The sequence below is a fragment of the Hippoglossus stenolepis genome, chromosome 8, assembly GCF_022539355.2.
Source record: "Hippoglossus stenolepis isolate QCI-W04-F060 chromosome 8, HSTE1.2, whole genome shotgun sequence".
Taxonomy (NCBI): domain Eukaryota; kingdom Metazoa; phylum Chordata; class Actinopteri; order Pleuronectiformes; family Pleuronectidae; genus Hippoglossus; species Hippoglossus stenolepis.
In genome coordinates this window covers 2,989,599-3,006,227 of record NC_061490.1, presented here as the reverse complement: position 1 = coordinate 3,006,227, position 16,629 = coordinate 2,989,599, and the positions used below count along the sequence as shown (strand labels likewise).

Below are 16,629 nucleotides of genomic sequence, written 5' to 3'. Positions count from 1 at the left end.
CCACAACCTGGACAAGTGATCAACTTTCTGAGATTCAAGATTTCAGATTCAAGAAGATTTATTGTCATTCCAAAACATGAGGTCCATGAAAGGGACTGAAACTAAGAACTGAGGTCCAGGTAAACAGCAAAGAAGACTAGAATCTGAAAACTAAGCAGAGGCAGCAAATAAATACATGAAATAAAAACAATAAAACAATAGGTGAGGCGATATGCAGTATAAAACCTAATGTCTTTGTTTTTTAGTTAGGGTTGGATTTTGCTGGATCAGAACTTGTCTGCTCATTGTGTTGGTCAACGACATCAGAGAGCACAAGTTTTTATAGAAGAGGTCGCACATGTTCAGACCTTCTCTTTATAGTCTTTCACTTGGTTGTTCACATGAAGTAACTTTGATAAGAAAAGGGTCAAATCTTTATATTCTGATCTTGTGCAGGAGGAAAAGCAGAAGACTTAGTTGAGGGAATGAGGATGAAAAAACAAAACAGTAATTAGTAATATATAGTCATTTTCACAAATTTTACATCAGAGATTATATCATAAATGAAAACATTTTGGGGGCAGTGTAACATCTCACTCTGTGGTGGCTCAGGTGTATGAGAGGCCGGTCTGAGTGTCGGTGGGGGAACAACAACAGAGGGACAAGCTAGGATGAAAGTATTTCACCACAAACTTCAGCTCAGGAGGATTAGTTACAGGTCTCCTCACTGTAGGTGTGGGGCGTACAAGGCCAAAATACATAAATACACTTTATTTGTACGCATTTGATACTGAAATATGATCTTCTTTAGAGTTTGTCTTTATATATTACAAAATATACTTTAAATGATTCATTGTGCTGTGTGTTGCTTTATACCGTACATGGAAAGGATCCAAGCATAGTGAGCCTGTGTGCTAGCACTCGTCAAGGGCCACACACATGGCCGCCTTACACCCTATCTGTGTCTCTCTCACACTCACACTCACACATATTTAATTGAGAAGGAACGTGGGAGTGGGAGGTGAGTCAAGAGATCCCACTGAAGTGTTGCTCAGTATTTCAATCAGAACTGAGACTCTCTCTCTCTCTCTCTCTCTCTCTCTGCAGGATTAGGATTTTATTCTACTGCATGTATCCAACACATTTTCAAATAAACTCATGCCAGTTCACAGTTGGACACATGAGTGATCCATTGAAAAGTGGTTTTATTAAATATGTGATTCACACCACACAGTGTTCGGCTGCTGTTTCCTTGTGTTTGAAATCTTCTTCAATTACAGCTATAATTTGCTGCATATTCTTTTTTTCATTTTCTTGCTGTACTCTTATTAGGAGATTTTGTCTCACAGTCTGGCCAAAGCACAGACCATCACAGTGGGAGAGAGAGAGAGAGAGAGAGAGAGAGACAGGCCAACAGACGGAGACTGAGACGGAGAGATGAAAAGCGTAGGATGATGAAGGCTGCTGACTCATCAGCCCTGTAGGGATTATCCTTCACATTTTGTGCGTGCATGTATGTGTTTGGCCACTGCCTTACTACTGAAGAGGACATGCACAGCAGTCATTACTGCACGATGAGGATGAGCATGATAGAGGAAGCAAATGAGCCAGCAGGCTAGTAGCACGACTGTCAAAGCAAAGTGACCTTGAACGCCTCTCTTCCCGTTGCTACTATGGGGCATTTGACTTTATTATCATGGAAAGAGAAACCTGTATTTTAAACAAAAATAATAATTCACCATCTACATGTCCTTTGTCAGATCATAATTGGATCTGACAAAGATTCTTCAAGAACTAAGTTTAAATCTCAAGAAAATTCAGCACTTACAGGGGTTAAATAATAATATAATAAATAATGAATATAATTATTCCTGTAATATAATGTTTCTGAAATTAATTTAAATGCATTTTTTTTTGCATGTTGAGCAAAGATCATTGGGTTTCTTGTTGAAATGTTGTCAAATCATAATAAGTGGCAGAAAGCTCCATGTGTGAGGTGTACGAGGTATGAGGTGTACTGGCATTTAGTCCTTAATATGCCAGAAAGAGAAAAATTCAATTAACACCTGTCAGCAGGCTCCCAAACTGCTAACACTATTAGTGACTCAAAGGACTCAATGGTGCTGGCCATGAATCTCTCCTTCTCCCTCCATCATTCTGTGTGCACGCATACTTATCTTATTCCTGTCTCTGAGGACATGCCCTAAACGTTTGCCATGGAGGACTCTGACCTCAGTGGTCTGCCCCTGAATACATACATTCAGTGGATATTTGGTAGCTTGTCCTCTTGGTAAACCTATCACATTAACGCAAAAGAGGCACATGCAGCATCTGTTGCTACAATTTACACAATTGTGGGATTGGTTTCGTCACCTGCCTTTTGTGTGATGTAAACCTATCAACATTTTTGAAATTTTAAAGGTCATACCCATTGCCTTGGAAACTCTTCTGTTTTCACTGGGTAGCCAGCAGAGACAACATGAGAAAATGACTAAGAGAACAGCGGAGTTAATAGCTACTGAATTCGCTGCAGCTGGCGAGTAGCGACAAGGATGTTGTTGTAATGCAAATTTTTCATTTGCACACATCCTGCAAAGCTTGATAAGTCATATTAAGTCATTATTCAGCCCCAATTTAGCTCAGTCCCTCTAACATTTAGAGTCCCCCTCATTTTTGACAGTTAATTCACATTAATCTATTATATATCCCACTACCTTTGTGACTTTTGTAAACCCATTTCAAGTATCAAAAGATTTCATCCATTAGTAAAGGTGTATTTTCACACGATTTGAAGAATTATAATTTTCAGCTTTGGGGCCAAATTATTTCTTTACACAATGGTCTATGTCAAATTTGAGACTCTATGTGGAAAAAAAAGATGTAAAATGCAAGTGCCTGTGAAAGACAAATTTAAGAAGACATGTTAAAATTGAGAAAATGCCTTTAGCTACCAACATTATTCAAGTTAACGGTAGATAATTGTAATTAGACATTTTCACAACATATCCTGGACATAAGTGCCTCTCAGAATTAAAGCAGCATTAAATAAAATTTGGCCACATGGGGGCATCAGAAAAAAAAGTGTAAAACTGAAAATATCACCTATCAACTAATAGAAGCAAACACATCAGGTCAAATTGGCAACATTGCCATTGATTTTGAGTTGTGTTTTTGGCATCTCAGCAAATTTCCGTCCAGCATTTATTCTCCTTTTAGCTTTAGCCTGGTTATTGCCAACTCTTGAGTTCATAAGGTGCCGTTCCTTAAATGCTCTACTGTGTTCTAACCCTCTGAGGGAGCTGAAACCTGTTGAAACTGTTCTTAGAATTGAGCACAACTGCAGAGTCCAGTGAATTCTTTGTGGGTTTGTCACAGCATGTGGCCTGTTTAATTACATAGGCCATTTGATTGAATATCTATCGGAATTTTTTTTATTAGTGCAGGTTTAAATAACATATTGTGAATTAAATGCCTATGGTCATATTGCAGTCCTGCCACTGACATGTTGGAAAGTTGTTTTCAAATAAAGTGAATAATAAACAGGCCGGAATACTGGCAGAATACAAATTTTTAAAAGATTATCTAATACTCCTCTTACATTATGTTGTACCACTCTTGCGGTGTTTCATAAGCAAGAAAGATGATCCTTTTTATTACCTATCATGTCATTAGATGATATATGAATTATTTTGTTAATACAGGAGGTCTTAGTACTGAACCAGTGTGTTGACGAAGAGAACCCTCTCCCAAAAACTTGTCTGTCTGTCGTGTTGACTGGGATCTGTACGGCTTAAAGTTTGCCTCTCATCACAGTCGAGTCTTCTGTTGCAGTTTCTCCCTCTCTCTTCTGTGGAATATTCCACTCTCGTTCTGCCTGTGCTCGCATTAAATGACTGGCTGCAGAAAGAAACAAAGCAGCAGCAACTGTGACTCATACCAGGCAATGGTGGCATAATGTGAAGTATACATTTAAAAATGATTTCATTAAGATGGAACATGGCAGCTTCCAATTCTCCTTTTGGTTGCACGGATAGGACTGCTGCATAGTAATGGACATACGATTGACAAAATAAGAACTGACACTTTTAAACACATCAGAAATCAATTGCAAAATAATTGAAGTTTTCTAACACTGACAAATAACATCTGGTTATAGTTTATAAGAGATGCCTCAGGTCTTTACACACAGAATAGGCAAGAGCGTTTCTTCACACAACTGACAATATCATAAAAAGAAGCTGAACCTTCTTCTATTATCAGTCTTAAAACGAGTTGATGAACATAGGTAAAAATACCTAATTTAATTTGCTTGCTTGATGAAACACTGACACTTACAAGTGAAAGGTGTGTGGCTGCAAATTGCAGGGATATATTTACTCTAGTACGCGTCTATTTGCCATTTAAAACCCACTTGTCTACCCTTTCCATCATCACTACAGTTGTTGACTAAGGGCTCTTTGCACAGTGTGTAACTGTACTGAGTCTCTCCCCTGCTAATATCCACCATCTGACCATGTTCCTTCTCTTCTCTGTGCTTATCAGACCTGATCCAGGCCACCCAGGATACCACTGTGAACGTCCCCCAGATGGCCGATACACTGATGGAGAGGGCCGGCAACGCCAGCTGGGTGGTGGTTTTCAAAGCCCTGATCACCACACACCACCTCATGGTGCAAGGCAACGAGGTGAGATTACAACCCAAATTATATACAACCCAAGTGATTATGGTTTGAATGTAGTCTTTCCCTGAGCTGTTCTACTGTTGCCTCATAGTTTGCAAAATTTTCCTCAATGGCCTCCATGGAATTAACAAAGGGACTGACCTTCTGTTTCCGACCTCCTGACCCATTTTATGTTCTCACGGCTGAAGAAAGGCAAAGGCTCCGAATGGACAGCAAGGGATAACTCAGAGAGATAAACAGATGCTGTTTTACTGCCCATTAAATTATCCAAGCTGCCACTGAAATCTAGATAACAAAGGCGTGGGGGAAGCTATTGATACAGCAATGTAAGAGAGAAGAGACTGTATATTGAAATATTCAAGAAGAGAGTGCAAGAGAATGACCAATGGAGAATGAGAAGACAAAGAGAGATACTGTGAGATCAAGTTATCAACTCATTTAGTCATTCATTCACGTTCCATATCTACTATTCCCTATTCCTTATTCCTTCCCATTGGCCTTTGTGCCAGTACATAGAGCAGGAAAGATGGCTAGTGGAGGTTTAATGGTATGACGATAATAGCATTAACCTTTGCATTCGTTACAGCAGGTATCAGGGTAAAAGGGCAAGTGTGCTTATGTTTCCATGGGCCACAGTGGGATACTCTGGCCCTTCACACGCACACTGATAAGATCACCTTGTGAGTGAAAATGTGTTAATGTGTTAATTTGTATTTGACAAGGTGATATTATCTTTACATGGTACGTACATTAACCAGGACTACTGTAGTGTTCTTGGTGATAATAGATTTAATACTGAATTGACTTGTTGAAAGAAAGAGAACGAGTGAATGAAAGCGAGAAAGAAATTGGAGGAGCGGAATGTAGCTCGCTGGTTCTCAAGGGAGGAATTTTATCCCTCACCTCCCCTCGTTTTATTGTGTTCTGCTTTGTTTACATGGCGCCACAAAATAGGATTCAGTCTGTGTGTTTGTGTACGTGTTGTTTATTTGTGTGTTGGGGGATGTTTTTACCACTGCAGTAAGCTTTTTTTCTTGTAGGGCTGCTGAACCTATTTGTCTTTATTATTTATTTGTCTTTATTCATGCTGTATTTCCTGTTTCTCTCTATCTTCTCACTCGTGAAGGTGTAACATTGCTCCTTTAAATCTGAATTTCGAAAGAAACAAAAATCAATTCCCTTCCATCCATAAAGTGCTTAAAGTGCTGAACAGCTCCTTTGAGATTCAAATGGGAATGAATCAATCAAACGAGCCCCCACAACATCTTCAGAACCCTGTGTTGTTCAATGAATTCTTAAATTCCTTCATTTTATGTTTTGTTGATGGTAGTGAGCAGTTGTGAGGAGAGATTCACAACCCTTGATAACCTGCCAATTACTCTGCCATCTCCTCTCCTACATCCATTATGGGAGAGTGTGCTGCATGTGCAGATGGAGAATTAGTGTGCGCCTGTGAGCATCCTATACTTTAGTGATGCTAACTAGATTTTGAAAGTCAAAGCAACCTGCTCCTGAGATTTGTTTTGGTGGGACCCCAAGCGATAGAGCAGGAGATCAAGGCAGATAAGTGGTCAGAAACACAGTAAATATCAGCCAGAATGGCATCGACAAGAACAGGAGGACAGCGCTCTTTGCTTCACTGTCACTCTGGGGGAAGCGGACCATCGAAAGAAACATCCTCCTGCAGAGCTGGAGAGCCCTCTCTGTTCCAGACATACACATGTGCCAATCCCCCAGCTACTGTTTCAGACGTACGCATGCGTGAGTCATGGAAACACCGTTTTAGACCTAAGTATGCGCCACTAGTTTGAAAATCGGGAGAACCAAACTCTATTGAAGCTGCCAACATTATTAAAATAATATATATGTATCTATTCTTATGTACACAAATCTCGCATTGGATAGTTTTTGGATAGTTAAGCCTAAAGCATTCCTAAATCACATTGTGTCATTACATCTTGCCACAGGTGAAGTACGCAAAAGAGTTAAAGGTGGTGCCTCTCTGTCTGGCGCATCTGAGTTAGATATGAAAGCCCCTTAAAGTAGACACTACAGTACAATGTACTGTTGGTTTGCCCTTTATCTATAACCTGACCTAAGGTACTGCTTGCAGAGAAGGGAGTGTGTGGAACGAGGCAGGCCCCACTCTCCACAGATATAATGTGCAATATACTGTACAATATACACAATATACACAATATACACAATATACAGTGGCATATACTGTAATGTGTGAGGATGGTCACAGTGCTGAAATAATTTTTCAGCCTAGATGTTTATACGAATTCTCAGTTTCCTTTTCTCAGTGGGTCTGGAACTCATGCATGCGTAGGTCTTAAAAATTAATTGCATTTTAAATCTTAGCTTTAAGTTTGAATCAAGAATGCTAGATAACTGAAGCTGTTTTTACTGTAGCCATTTGTATTGAGTGCCTGTCAGAGAAGTAAACACTTTCTATCCTCTCCCACAGAAATTCCTGCAGTTCCTGGCTTCTAGAAACACCTTGTTCAACCTCAGCAACTTCTTGGACAAAACTGGCTCCCATGGTGGGTGATGCCTCTGTACTTCTTATGTAGACAAAACTAACCTCCCTCCATGATCTCTAGTTTTCCCTGCTCCCCTTAATGAAATTCATCAACATGGAAATTAATGCAGTGTCCTAAACACTGGCTTCAAACCCTTTTGTCATTGATATGTTGTCTACTAGGGTCTGTCTTGTTATTTTTGTCATTTTGTTTAAGTAGAAAAAAATGCATGGGTTAATACCAGGATTAATGGATGGTAGCAACATTATGGATCATAGCGCGAGCCCACGGCAGCCCGCAGCAGCTCACGGTATGCAGCGTATAGCTCTGCCCATAGCGCTGCACACTCAGAAATCTTTTTATTATGAGAAGTGAAAATTAGTTTTGGTTACTATTATGGATGCACCGATATGGAAAATACCGATATGGTGTCGGGGGTAAATGACGTATTCTCCAAGCAAGCCTTTAGCCCCCTCTCTCCTTTATCTATATGATGCTTGGAGACATTTAATTATGTGATTAAAATTGGGAAAATTAAAACTCCAGGACAACAGAAGGGAATACAAAGTATGGGATGCATATTTCATCATTTATATCATATAAATATGTCATTTATATTTTTTAAAACAGCGCCTGGCTTTCCTTGGCGCTGCGCGCGCGGCGGCTTCAGCGCCCGGTGTAAACCGGCGTCAGTGTACCATAATCTGGATGCCAGATTGGCAGGCTGCAGAAAACATACCAATGAACATCGGCCAATGTTATCGGTGAAAGTCAAGTTTATTACCGATACGCCGATGGCAGTAAACGAGGCGAATATCGGCCGCTACCGATATACGGCCGATACATCGGTGCACCACTAGTTACTATGAAACTGTGGGGGTACAAATTAGAATAATTAATAATTAATTGGAAAGACTACTAAATTTCCTTATGGCTCGTTTAAGGCACAGTTTCTGAATATGGACTGTGCTAATTTTACATTTGAGTTTTGATACTTTCACTTAATTTATATTCAGTAACACCTACACTTGCATTATAAACAAGACAGAAATGTCACTGTTTACAGTATGTGGCCATTACACATTTTCAATGCTTACTAATACTCTAAGTTGACATTGAAGAGTTTGCATGTTCACGTGTGTATTATGTGCGTCTTCCTCAGGCTATGACATGTCCACATTTATCAGACGCTACAGCCGTTATCTCAACGAGAAGGCCTTCGCCTACAGACAGATGTCCTTTGACTTTGGACGAGTCAAGAAAGGGTACTGGTTTTCATTTCTCACAACACCGCCCTTCTGAATGATCATTTCAGCTTTGTTGTCTCATAAAAAAGCTTTGTTGAATTTATCTGGGTCTAGAACATGCTCGCTTTTTAATTGCCCTTGATATTCATCAGAATATCAAACATCCCACAGAGGTTGTGAAGATGCGTGGGATGAACTCAGTTGCCTCTAGCATGGCAAGTGCATGGCTTTACTGATGTACAGAGATAAATACAGTGGACAACTCTGCTTAGCTGGCAGACACAAGGTACCTCAATACAATTTTATTTGTATAGCCCTTATTCACAAATCACAATTTGTCTCATAGGGCTTAACAAGGTGTGACATCCTCTGCCCTTAACCCTCAACAAGAGTAAAGAAAAACTACCAAAAAAAACATTAACAGTGGAACAAAACATAGGAACCTCAGAGGGAGCCACACGTGAGGATCCATCTTCCAGGACGGACAGACGTGCAATACTGTAGATGCCATGTGTAACTGAGAAAGACACAAAATAACAGTATTTACAAGATTGATTAGAAAAAACAATTTGTAACATAATGGAAAAATGTGTCTAAGTATTTATACATAAGAAAATATCTGATAGAGAAGAAGGGAGCAGTAATGACAATTGAATTGAGGAGTTATTGTAAATAATGGTAGAGAATGTGAGTAGGCGTATTGTATATCAAGCAGTCAACTACCATCCCGATCATGATCCAGTATCCGCCATCACAAACTCTGATTCGCGATCCACCATCATGATCTATGGTCCATGATGACAGTCTGCGATGCACCATCATAATCCACGATGTGGCTGCAGCAGCGATCCTGGATCTGCAAACTATAAAGCACAAGGACTCAGGCTACATAACCTGACACTGAAAAATGTAGACGCAGACTAAAGAAATCAATGATCAATGAGACAGACAGACAGACAGACACTATGTGAGTCTAAACGTCTCAGCTCTTGATTCATTACAATGGATACTAGACCATGCAGCCCAGGCTGTTCCCAATTATCAAAGGGGGTTTAATATTTTGTTTCTTTGCAGGTGTAAAAATCTTTCAGCTTCTTTCTCACTCTTTCTCTTGTCCCTTTTCGGTTCCTCCTCTGTCTCAGAGCTGAGGGAGCGATGAGGACAATGTCTGTAGAGAAGCTGTTGAAAGGAATGCCGACCCTGCAGAGCCAGATCGACGCACTGCTGGATTTTGATGTGAGTGACACTCGCTTATAGGGAACAGAGTCACTTTGCAAGGTTACTGAATTGGCTGAGGGATAAACACAGTCAAGACAGAAAGGTGGCAACTGGGTTTAAACAGGCTTAGTGTTGTAGTCACAGCCTCATATATATATATATATATATATATATATATATATATATATATATATATATATACTGTATTTATATATATAGGAACATTGTCAGAGTGTTGAAATTCATTGAAAATAAAGAAACTTAAACATATCAGTGTAACATGTAATTATCTTAGTGGTATACCTGCAATTGTGAGGATGGGCTACATACAGTACCACTGATACAGAGACTAAGAAATGTTGTTGTCTTTGTCATTTAATTCTCCTCGTAAGTTTCTGACTCAAAAGAAGTTTTCGGTCTCCTTTATTCATCTTCAAAATCCTAACTACGCTGTGCCTCTTGGGTTTTATTTGTGTCCACAGGTGCATCCTCCAGAGCTGGACAATCCAGTGATAAAAGCCTGCTTCCTCCTGCTCTTCAAAGATCTGATCAAGTTATATGCCTGCTACAATGACGGCGTCATTAACCTGCTCGGTAAAGAGTCACTCCATCTTCAACTCATCACATGATCTATTAAAAAATCAATGAACAAAAGTCAAGTACTCTGGAAGGCATATTACAGAGGAAGCCTTTAAGTTGGTATGGAGATCATGTTACCATTTGATGGGGATCCTGTGGAGATCACTGGATCAGAATGAACGAGTGAGGTAACTGAGGGGAAGTGCTTCTCAATCGTGCTGTGCACAGCAACATGAGGTGTGACTTCTTTCTCCAAATACTATCACACAACACGTGAAAACTGTCATAAGCACTGGTTTGTAAAAACAGAGGAATTATCAGCAAACCCAATGCGGAGAAATCCTCAACAATATAACTGCAATCAGCAAGAAACAATAAAGCCTTTTGTTCTAAAAGACATACACACAATCACACACTACAGCTGTTCAGGTTAAAACCATACAGCTAAAACATGACAAGCTTTGTCTCTCATCATCTGAAGAATAACACATGGCAACGCATACATACACATAGCTGAAGACGTACCCATTTAAAGTCCACAATTGATTGGATATTAACAATGCTACGGTATGTTGCTATAATGATTAGACTGTTAGCCGAGTAGGCGACACACAGACTAGTGCTTCAGTGAGGCCTCTGATATCCTCCTCTAGATGGATATTTTCTGACTACCATTACTGCCTCTTACTGACCTTCAAAATGGGTCAGCTGAGCACTGTAAAAGCAAAAGTTACTTAAACAAGAGTTAGTGTTGCATTTGTTGGGGACTATTTCGGTTGTGCAGATTTGGTCCTCTAGTGAGTATTTACAGCAACAGAGCTGATGCAGTGCCTGGGTTCACAGTGTTGAAGCAACATATCACCCAGTGCACTGCTTTGCCACAGTGATGAACAGTTTTTGGACACAGTGGATGTCTGTGGCAAGGACAAATAAGATTCAAATGTTTGGCTACACACAATACTTAATAGCAGGATTGATTCATTTTTGGTTTGATCTTTTAATGCAGTTTAACAACAAGGAAAACATAGAATGATCACATGACTTCTTTTTGAACTATGTGAGAATAAGGAGTCACATTGTACTATCTCTTTATCCAGAAAAGTTTTTCCAGATGAAGAGGAGCCAGTGTAAAGACGGGCTGGAGATCTACAAGAGATTCCTGACACGAATGACTCGGGTTTCCGAGTTCTTCAAAATCGCTGAGGTAGCCTACACAGCCCAATATATCTCTGAATATCAGCTACATATTGTACTACTTATTTACTATTTCATTAAATGTCATTGTATTCTTTTACAGCAAGTGGGAATAGACAAAAATGACATACCCGAACTCACTCAGGTAAGAAGCTTCCTCACCCCACTATTTTTCTGGCTACGAACTAACAGAGAATGTCGGTACTCAGTTTTTTATCTACTGTCCAATATGTCATGTGAATGTCTAAGGCAACCACTTATTTTTCCTGCAGGGTTCACTGTGGTTTTCTTTTGGTTGTAATCAGACGTTCACAGACAGCTACACTCTGTCCCTTGTTTGAAGAGGAGGCATATCCCACTGTACCCCCTTATCACCTCCAACCTTCATGCAACCAATTAGCTGTGTTTGTTTGGTCTTTTGACTTTCAGAGATGCAGAATGATCATTCAGGCTGAGAGTGTGAGAAGTGCAAAGAGCTAGCTTTGGGGGGAAAACAGCTTAGGGAAGGTCAACAATAAAACGCTTTTTGAGTGCACAGAATTGAAGCACAGAACAAGTGAAGTGCACAGCGAGTGCACAACCACCAAACAGATGAAGTGCGATGATGTGACTGAACGAGCTGATTGGATAAGCTGTGATATGCTTATCAGGTTGCTGATCAGGTGGCTGTTTCCGCTGCTAAACATAGTTTTAGTTTAACAACTGTATAAAGGAACAGCAGACTGTCCTTGAATTGTGCTGCAGAGTTTCCATGACAGCTTCACTGTATTACCATTTTAATTTTAATTTCAAGCTGTTATTCGAGCATGCCTTCCTATTTACACCGGTACACAGATGCCCAGTGTAAGTGAGCGGTCATGTGATAGGCGTTTTCAGGTGCGTTAGTATGGACGAGGATTAAAAGTTATACAGAGATAAGGCAAGTTTTTACAAATGATACTGTTATATAAATTAGCTGAATCGCATGATTAATCTTTTCGGCCAAAGCCTACAGACCAGAGAGGCCACCATAAATAATTAGATACTGTATGGGTCATAAAATTTGATTTATAATTCCAGGACTAGAAAAGGATTTGTGTAACTAATCTACATTTCGGTCTCAGCCGCCAGTCTCTCATCCTCTCCAGGATGTATCACAGTACAGCAGCGCAAACAAGAAAGTGTAATTTTAACATCTTACTGATTCTCTTGCCGTGTTGTTATGTCCTCATCCGTGCTATTTTTTAGAACTGGGTCTGTTTGTAGAATGTTTCTGCAAATGATGGCAGTGTCAGTCATGTGACATAATCTGTCAAGCATATGCCTGGAGGCCTGTTTCTGTCACGTCCACAGAGAGATGATCCAGCACATTTTACGCTGGCCTCCTCGGATGAGAACTACAACTGTGTGTGTGTCTAAATATTACAGTGACAGAGCTGTTAAAGGTGCCCTTTGTCTCTTTGTTGTCAGTGGAGTCCCTGGTTGATAAATGCTCTACTCATCCCTCTCATAGCCAAGACAAACAGTATCAGTCTGTCTGCTTTGTTGGCCTTTCACGCTTTTATGAATAATATACTAGGCAGATTTAAATGGATACATCCTGGAAATGGATCAGGGGATTAAGTGAATTCGTGAAATTAGCTTTGACCTCGCTTAATAAGCCTGGTGGATATTATTGTGCTATCCATTTACTTGCATGTTGGGAGGTGATAATGTCTCATTTGGCCTGGTTGAGCATGCAGCTTTTCATAATGGCTGACTGGAACACTTCTCACCCTATTGCCATCAATACTTAACCTTTTCTGTTTTTGTCCTTTTGTGCCCTTCTCTATCCCCCCTCCTTGATTTTTCATTTCCTGTGTAAGGGCAGTGTCCCCTTCAGTCTGTCGGCAGTGATTAATCACTAATCAGGATACTTTGACATAAGCTGAGGAAAACAATGAATTTAGGCCTGAACCTTGTGCCAGACTTAAGTTAGCTTATGAGCAGTGGATTCAGAGATGGATGGATCAGAGAATAGAACGCTGTTGAGTCTGCACAAGGAAGATAAACTCAGGATCAGGATATCAGACAGCTTCACTAGCATGGGCTTTATAATGCTTATCTTGTGAGACAAAATGATCACCCTAACTTCAGTTACCACTCTTCTTCTTTTATGATGCTGCTTGTCTTTAGTTTGAGATATTTGACACACGTTTATTCTTGTGCAAAACAGGTATAAAAAACTGCATTTATCAAAGTTCCACTGTCTTTGCAAAAGCTCTACTTGTGTAGAGTAATACAGTAATCTCATAGTGACTCCATGTATCTGTGTAACTGATTTAAGTTTATTCACTTGTAACCTCCCTTGTGTTTCTTATGGTGCTGTATAATAATACTGAAACTACAGGACATAACATGTTGAAATCCATGATCAGGGTTTCTTTTTAACTGTGTCGTCCTCTGTCTTCCCCTGTGGTGCCCTGTGGTGTGAACAGGCCCCAGAAAGTCTTCTAGAGTCCCTGGAGACCCACCTCAACACCCTTGAGGGGAAGAAGCCGTAAGTAGTCCAGTGTATCTGTGCCTCTGTTGTTGTTTTTTAATGTTTACCATATTGAGCACAGAGCCAAAGTTTGGTTTGTAATGGTTTGTGCCGTGCTGAAAGCCCTGTGAGAAGTGGTTAGTTGAACATTTGGGTGTCCAACATGCACCTGAGTGTATTTGGTAATCTTAGAAGTGATTTTGCTCTTTCCCTGGGGCCTGTTTGAGATTAAATTCGCCACAGTATCTTCTCTCTCTGCTTATTACTCTCAGTTATTTCACTAACATGTTGTTTCTTCTGTCTTTACCTAACTCAGAGAGGATAAGTAAGTATTCTCTCTCAATGAAAACTGTACTTGGAAATACTAATTTACCATCATTTGTAGTGACTGTGTTAAATTGTTTGATTCATGTGATTGATTCTATAGAACAAAATCTGAACAAGTCACAGATACCATTATTGTTGCACACCATCAACTTGTTCAAGATGAACTTCTATGGAAAAAACAATGTTAATTTTTCTTTGCAAGTTCATTTCATATTTTGTGACGTTAGTGTCATCATTAACATATTTGTCTTTGTCAGCATCTGACACTCAGCTCCAACTTTTACAGAGCTTACAACAATCTCTTTTCGTGCTGATGTGAAAAAGAAAAGCTACGTAGAAGTTGAGCTGGGGCCAAGATGCTATTACTTAGCTGTGCAACGTGGATCCTATAATTGCAGATGTTTGCTAAATGGAATTGCTTTGAAATGCTGCCTGCCTAAAAAACACCAAAGTGATACTTACGCTGTCACTTTGTCTTCCATCTCAGTAACAGCTATTATGTTTCAGCAAGTGCACCATTAAACTCTTTAACTCATGTACTATCATTGTTTTTGCAGGTCACCCACTAAGGTAAGCTATGTTTCATGATAATCACAATGTTGTGGTAATAATGATAGTCTTTGCTTATACATAGACCCTTTCACTGTCAAAACAGATTAAGCGCTTCACAGCAGTACCAGAACGTGTTAAAAATGTAAATGCTGAATTTGACTTTTAACTTCACTCTTAACAGTTTCAAGTACATAACTGTGTTTGTCAGCACATTAACGGGGGTCTCTCTCTCTCTGCAGCAGGAAGCTACGGCCAACAACTCCTCGCCGGCTCCTGCTCCTGCTGCTGCTGCTGCTGCTGCTGCTGCTCCTGCTGCTGCTGCTGCTGCTGCTACTGCCGCACCACCGGCCAAGGCACCGCATCGTGCTCCCCCTGCTCGCCCCGGGCCACCTGCCAAACCTCCTCCGCCTGCCGCCCCCCCCTCTGCACCAGCCCCCATCACCACCACCACAACTAGCAAGTAGGAGTCACTCAACAATATTACAAAGTGTTTGAGATGCATCAATATCCAAGCATCAATATTACTTCAGAAATTGATTCCATTCTGTCAACACTTACTCTCTCACTTTCTTCCTCTGTGTTTAGTGCCCTTGATGATGGGTTCTTGTTGGATCTGGACCCAATTTCCTCCTCATCAACAGGGGGCGCTGCAGCTGCTTGTTCTATGACTGGATGGGGAGGTGAGAACTTTCTGCTCTGTCAGCAGCGGATCTTTCATCTTTTCATCTTACTGTGGGGGGTACGATAAAAAGAGAAATTTCTCAAGAGCAATTCCTGGAGGGGACACCAAAGGGGACAAGCGAATGTACCAAATTTGATTAATGTACTGTATATATATATATATATATATTTTGTGTGTGTGTTCCCTGTATAATCCCCTTAAAAATAGGGTACGAGAAATGTTGTTGGAAGGACGCATTGAACAAATTGTCAATTTAGACTAAAACATATCTCGAATGTCCTAAACTTGAATCAACTTACAGAAACAAATCTTAGTAAATATTTAATCGAATTAAATCCATCACACTGAAATAGACCATGCATGATTCAACCCATCAATTCCAAACCTGTTTACTTAACTGTGGACCATTTTCCAAAGCATAAAGGGAGCTGACATCACTGCAGATAAATAAATGGAAACCATTTTCTGAGATGAGGTTGAAAGAAGATAATCTATTTATAAACCTAGAGTATGCTTTGGATAATAGTTGGCAGTAACATGGAGGATACAGTATTTGTTGTAAATGAGATGAATTAAACAAACTTAAGTCTTTTAGAGTCACTCCCTGAAGTAGAATAAATAAGTGCTACCCACATTAATGTTTTTATTGGATTATGTGGAACCGCATTTCCATTGTGAGGCTGTCGCTGCTCATCCCCACATCTCCACTGATCCCCTGAACATGGCCAGAATCCAGCTCTAACCTTTCACTACCTAAATTACATTAAGGACCTTTAAGCTCTATTACGATTTTACATTGGTGTGCGTCTGTTTTTTTATTACCTTATCTGTATAATGTTGGCAACTTGCGAATGACAAATTTCAAAATTTCAGCAGAGCAGCTATATATTTTATAGTTATATAGATTGTGTTCATGCTGTCATTCATCCTCTCTCATCTGTGCCTCTTTCTGTTCATCTCTCGTGCAGATCTTTTGGCTGAGGGTGAGTATTCCGTTGACAGACTAAATATAAGAAATGCCTGCAGATTTTTCATTGTCCATCTGGGCTTTCTACCTAAAGTTCTCTGTTGTTATCAGTGTCAGGTTGCTTTGCATTGAAAACAAATGTAGTTATTATCTTTCGCACCCTTCCTGTTAATTTCT

General features: G+C 40.0%; 1 protein-coding gene across 16 annotated transcripts in view; it reads left to right on the top strand.

Annotated features, from left to right (window-relative positions):
• Positions 1-16,629, top strand: part of snap91a (synaptosome associated protein 91a) — a 72,162-nt gene that overhangs the window by 39,275 nt on the left and 16,258 nt on the right. For 11 of the 16 annotated variants that reach the window (XM_047340813.1, XM_047340822.1, XM_047340825.1 and 8 more), the window contains exons 3-16: positions 4,522-4,664; positions 7,132-7,207; positions 8,349-8,451; positions 9,576-9,669; positions 10,134-10,245; positions 11,328-11,434; positions 11,528-11,569; positions 13,881-13,942; positions 14,241-14,249; positions 14,809-14,821; positions 14,907-14,945; positions 15,043-15,263; positions 15,389-15,483; positions 16,454-16,468. In XM_047340813.1, the coding sequence (XP_047196769.1) occupies positions 4,522-4,664; positions 7,132-7,207; positions 8,349-8,451; positions 9,576-9,669; positions 10,134-10,245; positions 11,328-11,434; positions 11,528-11,569; positions 13,881-13,942; positions 14,241-14,249; positions 14,809-14,821; positions 14,907-14,945; positions 15,043-15,263; positions 15,389-15,483; positions 16,454-16,468 (1,131 nt within the window). The remainder of the gene's footprint in view (positions 1-4,521; positions 4,665-7,131; positions 7,208-8,348; positions 8,452-9,575; positions 9,670-10,133; positions 10,246-11,327; positions 11,435-11,527; positions 11,570-13,880; positions 13,943-14,240; positions 14,250-14,808; positions 14,822-14,906; positions 14,946-15,042; positions 15,264-15,388; positions 15,484-16,453; positions 16,469-16,629) is intronic. The other 5 variants (XM_047340814.1, XM_035163532.2, XM_047340817.1 and 2 more) reach the window with 5 other exon arrangements.